We start from the raw sequence: 8,671 nt of genomic DNA, 5'->3' as shown, positions 1-8,671 counted from the left end.
GACGATGGCGACGTACGTGCTTCAGTTCCATCGTTCATCGTCACCTTTTTCTCTTTTCATTCACACCTCTCTGGAGTAGTAGTGCTTTATTTTTTTCTGTGGAAGACAGAACCGTGTTGTAGAGCTTTGGAGCCCCACATTCTATTCTTGCGCATGCATGCGCGTGTGTGCGCCTGTGTGGAGGTACACTCACATCACATGTCTTTACCTAGTATGTACATCCAGTTGAAGGGTAGACGCACGCACGCAGCTTCCCATGGCCATGGCCAGCGGCTGAGATCGTCTGATCACCGGCTGTCCACTGTCCTGCTCGACACGTACGTTGTTACCCCGCAAATCATCGATCGCCTTTGCATCACGGCCTCACGGGCACGGGCTCGCTCTACTTAAACAGCCCCACCCACCGTGAGCCATTGCCCTCCACCTCGCCTCCAACCCTGCCTTCACGTAGAAGCACACCAAGACCAAGCGAACCAACTGAACTGACCGTGTGCTGCTTGCCTGCCTTGCCTTGCCCTAGCTCCATCCAGACAATGGACGGCAACAAGAAGACTGCCGCCCGGCCGGAAAGCGTACGGGCATTCGCCATTGCCCGCGGCACCATCGTCGTCTTCGCCTTGGCCACAGCGGCCGACTACGTGCTCGACCGCTACCACCTCTGCAGCAGCCAGACCAAGGTAGCAACCTAATAACCCATCTACTCAGCAGCTAGATGCCTTCTAGACTTTCCGATCCGATCATCACACGCCAAACTGGCCGCATATGCGTGCAGGCTTCCTTCATCCTGCCGTGCGTCAGGGTGACGGTGGCGGCGGTCACCAAGTGGAGGGCCCTCTGGCTCGCCATGGTCTGCTGCGCGGTGCTCGAGGCGGCCGTCGCGGCGCTGGCGCTGCGGCACCCACGCCGCGCCCTGGCCCTCGCCTACCTCCAGCTCGCGCTCACCATCGTCTGCCACTACATGTACGTCCGCGCCATCCACATCCTCCTGGCCGCCGACCCAGGATACCACCTCACCTTGATCTGCATCGGGAGCATCTCCACCTTCTTCGCGCGCGACGTCACCAGCTTCATGTTCATGGACCTTCTCCATGGAGGCGAGGAGTGAGAAGTTCAGCTAGCTGCACTGCACTGCAGGGGATCATGCCCACGCCCATGAATCAGCTCATGAGGTACTGGCGACTAGTTCTAACTTCCAAGGGATAATAAGTACTGTATGTATGAATCGATCTAGTACTCTAGTATGCATTATGATCGACGAGTGCCGTATGTGTGAATCGATCTGCTAGCAGCGTGATGTTAATTAGACCGATCGACTATACTAGCTGGTTACTCCATTGTTGGGCTGTATAGTTAGCCTTGATGATCCTGGTCAGTCTTGGATGTATTGTATGAGACATCAGTATATCTGCATGCATGCTGTTTCCGGTCTTGAGCCAGTACGTGAGCCATTGTTTTGCATTCATTCTGGCAGCCAATAGGTCTCTCTCGTTCAAAGCTGGGAGAGGCCACTCGTTTGGGTCGAGCCTGTGCACAAAGCTGGGTTTGCGATATTACGTTCAAAAAAAAGCTGGGTTTGAGATTGCACTGGTTCATTGACACGTATGTGTAAAAAAATGTCAAATGGTGGGCCAAAAAAAAGCTCGAACACAAACGTCGACCGTGCAAGTGTGCACAAGTGCAACGCAACACACGAGGAATGGAATGCTACGAATGGTAGATAGAAAGGGCCAGTAAAATGCAAGCCAACTACTTCATGGTCATCATCTACTCCAGAACCGAAATGGCTGTTGAGCGCTGCGCATTTGTGCAGGAGACGCTGCCAAATCGAGTTTCCAGACGAGCGAAAGCATCCACGGCTGGCGTGGCAAAGCTGTTGAGCGCATTTGTTTTTTTTTTAAACAGAGGCAAAAGATTTGCCTCATTCATTAATTAAGAAAGAGAGTTTGAGTACATGAAAACCGGCTTTACAACATAGCCCATCAACAAAAGGTGCAAACGGATTACTCTCGCCGCATGATGGTGCTCAGATGTCTAGCCCCTGCGGTGACCCACGTCCTGGCCTCCTCCTGGATGAGTTTTAGAATGTAGTGTGGCGGCGTCGATTTCTTCTGGGACTCTAGTGTTTCTCTCATTCCAGATGACCCAATATACAAGCATGGTGAGTGAGGCCATGGCCTTCCTGTTTGTTGTACTTGGTTTGGACATGCTTGTCCACCAACACTTGATGTTGCGTTCCGTCCCCCACCTATTCATCTCCAGCGCCCCAAGTCCAAGCCATGCTTTGACCATTCTCCAAATACGCAGGGTAAACCGGCATTTAAAGAAGAGGTGACCGGATGTCTCGTTGGCCCTCCTGCAAAGGGCGCATAGGCCACAATTCTCCCAACCCCTCTTCTGCAGCCTATCCGCAGTCCATATTCTGTTTTGGATGGCCAACCATGAGAAGAACTTGACCTTGGGAGGCGCCCAAACCTTCCAGACGGTCTTGTTCATGATTGTGGAGGTGGAGCCCAAGAATTGTGCCCTATAAGCAGAGCCTGCCGAGTATTCTCCATTTGCCTCAAATTTCCAAGTGATGTCGTCGTCAACGTCCATTTGTAATTGTATGCCTAGAAGCCTCACCCAGAGGTCAATAAACTGGACAATGTGCCCCACCGTGAGGTCGGTAGAAGGGTTAATCTTGTGCACCCAAGCCTTGTCGCGCATGGCCTCCCTCACGCACCATTTTTTTCGCTTGCAGGCCGCAAAAATGAGTGGGGCAATATCCTTTGGCCTTTTCCCTCCTAACCATGGCGCGTCCCAGAAAGGTGTCTTCCCTCCGTTGCCCAAGGTGATGACTGTGGATGCGTAGAAAAGGTTCATATCCACCTCGGAGCATGGGTTGCCCAGGCCAACCCACAACTTAGACGGGTCCTTCCATGCCATCCAGGGCCATCTCATCCTGAGAGCTCTCGCAAATTTCCCCAAGTGGAGTATGCCAAGCCCACCGAGCTGTGTAGGGCAGCAGACTGTCTCCCAATTGACCTTGCATTTTGCTCCTGTAGTTGTGTCACTAGCTGACCACAAAAAAGCCCGCTCAATCTTGTTGATGCTTTGCAGCACACCAGGGGGACTGTGAGCGGGGTGATGTGGTAGACAACTTGTGAGGTGAGGATCGATTTCACCAAGGCCGCCCGCCCAATGGTGGTAATGTTCCGCCCCTGCCAGGGGGGCAACCTCGCCGCAATCTTATCCTCAAGGAGTTGAAAGTCAACCCTTTTGAGCTGCCAGATTGAAAGGGGGAGGCCCAGGTACTTCATCAGGAAGGATGTCCGCATAGCAGGAAGGCTGGCCAGAATGTCATCCAGGTTCATGTGACCACACCGAATAGCAACTACAGAGCTCTTTTGAAAGTTGGTTGACAGCCCGGTGACCTCGCCGAAATATCTGAGGATGGCAGCAAGGTTATGGACGTCCTCCCGCGTCGGCGAGATGAAAATCGCTGCATCATCATCATAGAGGGAGGTCCAAACAAGCGATCCCCTCCCTCGAAGCTTGTGTAGGAGGTTGTGGTTCATCGCGACATCGAGGATCTGCTGCAGTGTGTCGATTGCGATGACGAAAAGCAAGGGAGAGAGAGGGTCTCCCTGCCTAAGTCCACAACCATGAAGGATCGGGGGCCCGGCAATACCGTTGAGAAGAACGCGTGACGATGAGGTGCGGAAAAGGGCAGCAATCCAATCCCGAAAGCGGTCCGGAAAGCCCAAGCGACGAAGCAGGTCCAGGATATATTCCCATCGCACCGAGTCGAAGGCCTTCCGAATGTCCAACTTGAAAAGCAAGGATGGGGTCTTGTTTCGGTGCAGTCGTCGTGCAAGGTTTCTGACGTACATGAAGTTGTCATGGATGCTTCTTTTTTTATGAAAGCACTTTGCGCGTTGGAGACCAAGTTGTTCATGAATGGGGCAAGACGAACAGACAATACCTTGGCAATGATCTTGGCGATAGCGTGAATGAGGCTGATGGGGCGGAAATCCCCAATCTCTTCCGCCCCATCCTTCTTCGAGAGTAAGACAATATTTGCCGAGTTCAGCCAGTGTAGGTTGGACGTTTGTAGGTTGCTGAATTGATGAATAACTCGCATGAGATCGTCCTTGACAATGGGCCAACACTTCTTGAAAAAAACGTCCGTGAAGCCATCCGGTCCCGGGGCCCTGTCGCTCGGCATGAGGTTAATGGCAGCCATGACCTCATCATCAGTGATGGGGGCATCAATACCGGTCAGATCAACCGTCCTCGGGTTGAGGTTCTCCCAGTTTAGGTCCCTTTGGCTGTGTTGGCCTCCACCCAATGTCCCTGCAAAGTGCTCATGGATGATTTCCTCTTTGACCTTGTGATCAGTGACCCATCCACCATTTCTCTTTAGTCGGTGAATGTGGTTCTTCCTTCGGCGCCCATTTATTCTGAGATGGAAGAATTTGGTATTGGCATCGCCCTCTCTGATATTTGCTATGCGAGCGCATTGCTTCTTTCTTGCCCTTTCAACCGAGGCGAGGGAAATGACTCGACGCTTGAGACGACCTCGAAGGTCCCTTTCCGCCATAGAGAGTGGGCGTGTTTCCTGGGCAATGTCGAGATGGAGGATGATGAAGAGGGCCGCATGCAGGTGAAGCTTCACCTTTGAGAAAAGACCCTTGCTCCATTTAGCCAGGAGCCATCATGTGTGCTTTAGCTTGAAGAAAAGCCGTTGGCAAGGCTTAGTATGCTCGCATGGATCCGCCCAAGCTTTGAGCACGATGTCTCGGAAGCCTGGAAGACATGTCCAGAAATTCTCAAACTTGAAGCATCTTGGTCGCTTTGGCCCTTTATCATCAGCGAGGAGGAGAGGACAATGATCTGAGAGTGAGGAAGAGATGGCGTGGAGCACGTGCAATCCAAAATGCATGTCCCAATCAGCATTACAGAAGACCGAGTCAAGCTTGCATAAAGTGGGGTTTTGCCGCTCATTACTCCAAGTGAAACGTCTGTTCTGTAGGTGAATTTCTTTGAGTTCGCATGAGTCGAGAGCATCACGAAAGCGGTTAATACGACTGCGGTTGACATTTCTATTGTTTTTGTCTCTGGCCCTTGAGATTTGGTTGAAATCGCCCATGGCAATCCATTTGGTTCCAGTAGTTGGCTTTTGGCGATCAAGTCCTTGAAGAAATCATCCTTTCTGTTGGAAGTCGTGGGTCCATAAACAGTAGTTAACTTGAATGATGTCTCAGAGTGAAGCACATTGACAGTTACCGACAAGGAAAATTCGGAGGTGTGGACGTCCGAAATACGGACGACACTATCATCCCAAAGCACTAGCATGCCGCCTCTAGTGCCCACCGTAGGCCGTTGGGCGAAGCTCCGTAGCCGATTTCCGCCTAGGTAGGTGGCAACAAATTGGTCAACATCCTCCAGCTTAGACTCCTGGAGGCAAACTATGTGGCAGGACGAGGAGGCGATCGTCTCGTGCACCGTCGCGCGTCTATGAGGATCATTCAGCCCTCGCACATTTCAACTGAGGAAGTCGATTTTTTGTTCTGTCATGGGGAAACGATGGTTCTCATGGCACTGTGGAACAGCGCCCAGCAAGGTTGCATCACAGGAGAACAGGGAATAGGCAAAGACATGGCTGCAATGGAGTGTGGTCTGACTTGGGGAAGGCTCCAAGATACAACGAGGATACAAACACATGCATTCTTCATCACACTAGGAAGCAGTACAACGAGGATACAACCAGCTACAGAGGTACAGCAGGCCGACGCACGGTTACAACCATCAGGGAGGCAAGAGAAGCTTGGCGACCGATCACTGGAACAATTAACTTGAGCTAAGAAGGATAACATTGGAAACTAGCTAAAACTCGCTTCGGTTGGTGCCTGCTGAACAATCATGCAACTCCTGTAGCCTCGACCACCTCGTGGTCCAGAGCAGCCTGACCACCATGGTTGATCAGGGCGTCTTCGACAGCCGTGGCCTCCTCGTCATCAAGCTTGAACAGAGCACGTAGCGCCGATATCACTGTCGGCGATAGCTCGTGCTGGAAACGGCGGCCCAGCTCATCCAGTGCATCCTTTGTGACATCTTTGCCGTCTTGCACGATCCCAAGGCTTCGGCAGACGAGCTTCTCAGCCTCCACCGAGACCGGAGCAGCAGCCCGTCGCTCCTTAGCGCGCGCAACGGTGCGCTGCAGGGAGAAGCCGACGCTGGAGTTGATTGTGACGCCTGCCATGGTCTTCCTTCGAGTGATCTGCACACGTGACATAGGAGGTGGTGCAGACCGGAGCGCGGCCTCCGGCTGTTTGAAGAGGGCATCGAAGCTGTCGTGGCCGTGGCGAGTCGGCGATGGGGTGCGGCGAGCTGGCTGGCTTGTGACATGAAGAGGCGTGGCCAACGAGGGGCGTGTCTGGCTAGTAGCCTGACGAGGCGAGCTGAGCGGAATGGAGAGCTCGTATCCTGGTGGGCGTGCTGGCGTTGAGGAAGAGGCAGACAGCGTCGGGGCAGGGGTTGGAACCGGAAGGATGCGCAGGACGGTGCTAGCAGTCGTGCTTCCGACCGTGGCAGCTTCCTCAGGCATTATCACCGGAGATGGCGGAGTTGGGAGGACGAACGTGGGGGAAGTCGAGCGCGCAGCGTCGAGAGGGTGCGTGCAACGCGAAGAGCCTCCCCGCGGGCTCCTGGCAGGGCTGGTGGAAGGGTCAGAGGCTCCAGCTTGCCGACGCCTGTGCCCATCCCGACCATCGCGGGCATCGCGTCCCCGCCTCTGGTCGTCACCACGGTCACCGTCGTGGTCACGGGCAGCACGCGAACGGCTGCGTCCCGGCCACCTGGAGGCCCTGTCGTCACGCCCGTGGTCGCGGCCTCGCCACGCGTCATCTTCGTCATCGTCGCGGCGCCCACGGCCGTGCCCATCGCGAGGCTCCTCTTGGGTCCGACGGCGCCCGGTCGCCATCCACCACACGGTGGTGCCAAGTGTGCTCGTAGTTGTCCGGGTTGGCCCTTGGGTTGTCATCGTTGGCGCCGGAGTAGTCCTCGTGGAGCCCCAGGTGGACCAGGACTCTGTAGCGGAGACGGCGCCGACCACGCCCTCGCCGCTGGGCGCGTCTGGCAGGCAGCGAGAGCTGCATCACCTTTGGGATGCCGCTTGGGTTCGTCGTCCACGCCCAGATGTCGAGCGTGCGTGCGTCTTCCTTGCGGGTGGAGCGCGGGAGGATGTAGTCGAGCTCGCTGTCGACGCCAATGACGCGGCCGATGATGTCCTCATTTCAGGCATGCAGGGGGATGCCCTCCAAGCTGAGCTAAACATGTGCTTCATCTCTTGGTGCTCTGCTTGCGCCTCCATGATCCAAGGCTTGGGGTGAAGCTGCAGCTGGTCACGCACGAAGTTGCCGCGGGCGATGACGTCGTCGCGGTGGTCAGGGTGGGTGAACTTGGCGAGGAAGTCCTCTGGGACATGGCGCACGACGGTGACGAGGTTGAGCGGCACATTGAACTCCTTGTGTAGGGCGTTGGCGACGGCCGAGGTGGAAACCGAGCGGCGGCGGTCACCTCCCAGCGAGATGAGCACGCAACAGCTGGCGAGGGCGTCGGCCTGCACCTCCATGTCCGGCATTGCCGGCGCGACGACCCTCCCCATGGCCGGCCTGAGCTGCGGGTCGCCAGCGCAGAGCTGCGGGGCGCCAGCGCGACGCGCCATCAAGGCATCCCGGTAGGAGAGGTCTTGCGGGAGAGGCGGTCAAAGAGGAGGAGCCGCTTGGCGAGCCCGAACTGGAGCAGTAGGGCGAGCAGAAGTAGGAGGACGCCCCCTGTTCGGGCACCCACGGGCCCGATGGCCAGGCCGGAAGCAGGCGTTGCAACGCACCTCCTCCGTGCACTCTCTGATGTGGTGAAGTGGGGAGAAACAATTGAAGCACTTGCCCACGAGGTGCGGGGGGATATGAAGGCGCTTGTGATGTGCAGAGGGCGGCGGAGGCAGACGCGGCCGCTGGGAATCGCGCACCGAGCCCATGCGCGTCCAGCCTGGCTCCAGCAGCTCGCGCTGAGCATGGCCATGAAGGCGCGCGGCGGGGGCAGCGGGAGACCGAGGAGAAAGCTGGGGAGGCACCGTCCCGTCGTCGCATGACCCATCACCCGCATTGATGGCGGCATCGCCATGAATGCCCACTGCAGGGGCGACGATGATGGACGCGACGCGCACGCATCCGCCTTGAAGCTCCGGTTGCGTCTCCAGAACCACGCCCGCATTCAGAGCCTCCTGGATCCGCGCGCAGGAGGATGGCGAGGGCAGAGAGGATCCAGATCTGCGCGGCTGCCGATCTACATCGGGCAGGGACGCGTCAGCGGCAGCAGAGATCACCACCGGGACGAAACCGCGCGGCAGGCGGGGCGGGGGCGGTGGCAGCTGAAACGGGCGCAACGAAAGGGAGGAAGGGGTGGCCGGCGAGGCCGGAATGGCCCTCGCCGGGAGGGGCTGGTGGTGGTGAGGCGGGCTCAGGGGAGGGTCGCTGCGCTCCATCCTTACCGCTCCTCTACTCGGTCCGGGCGTAGAACTGTGATGGCGCTGCAGCAGGTCGTGCTTGCGTTGCTGCTCTACATCGGCTGAGTGCATTTGTAGAAACGCCATTGAATCAAAGCGGAGAGGGGGTTGGTCTGGGGGAGA

The 8,671-nt window shown here is 56.4% G+C and overlaps 1 protein-coding gene and 1 pseudogene across 1 annotated transcript; one reads left to right on the top strand and one right to left on the bottom strand.

The window, feature by feature from the left end:
* Positions 1–418: 418 nt before the first annotated feature.
* Positions 419–1,429, top strand: LOC147966162 (uncharacterized). The gene is made up of 2 exons (XM_087527124.1): positions 419–677; positions 773–1,429. The coding sequence occupies exons 1-2, from the start codon at positions 534–536 to the stop codon at positions 1,103–1,105; spliced, it is 477 nt and encodes a 158-aa protein (XP_087383250.1). The 5' UTR covers positions 419–533; the 3' UTR covers positions 1,106–1,429.
* Positions 1,430–5,902: 4,473 nt separating this feature from the next.
* LOC147966161 (uncharacterized) lies at positions 5,903–7,708 on the bottom strand (annotated as a pseudogene).
* Positions 7,709–8,671: the final 963 nt, after the last annotated feature.

Source organism: Triticum urartu, chromosome 6A (assembly GCF_056163025.1).
Source record: "Triticum urartu cultivar PI428250 chromosome 6A, HENAU_Tu73, whole genome shotgun sequence".
In the NCBI taxonomy this organism is placed as follows: domain Eukaryota; kingdom Viridiplantae; phylum Streptophyta; class Magnoliopsida; order Poales; family Poaceae; genus Triticum; species Triticum urartu.
This window is presented reverse-complemented; position numbering and strand designations above follow the sequence as displayed.

Coding starts and splice junctions, on each gene's coding strand:
- LOC147966162 (XM_087527124.1), top strand. CDS start 534: ATGGACGGCAACAAGAAGACTGCCGCCCGGCCGGAAAGCGTACGGGCA. Junction 678..772: donor TCTGCAGCAGCCAGACCAAG/GTAGCAACCTAA, acceptor ATATGCGTGCAG/GCTTCCTTCATCCTGCCGTG.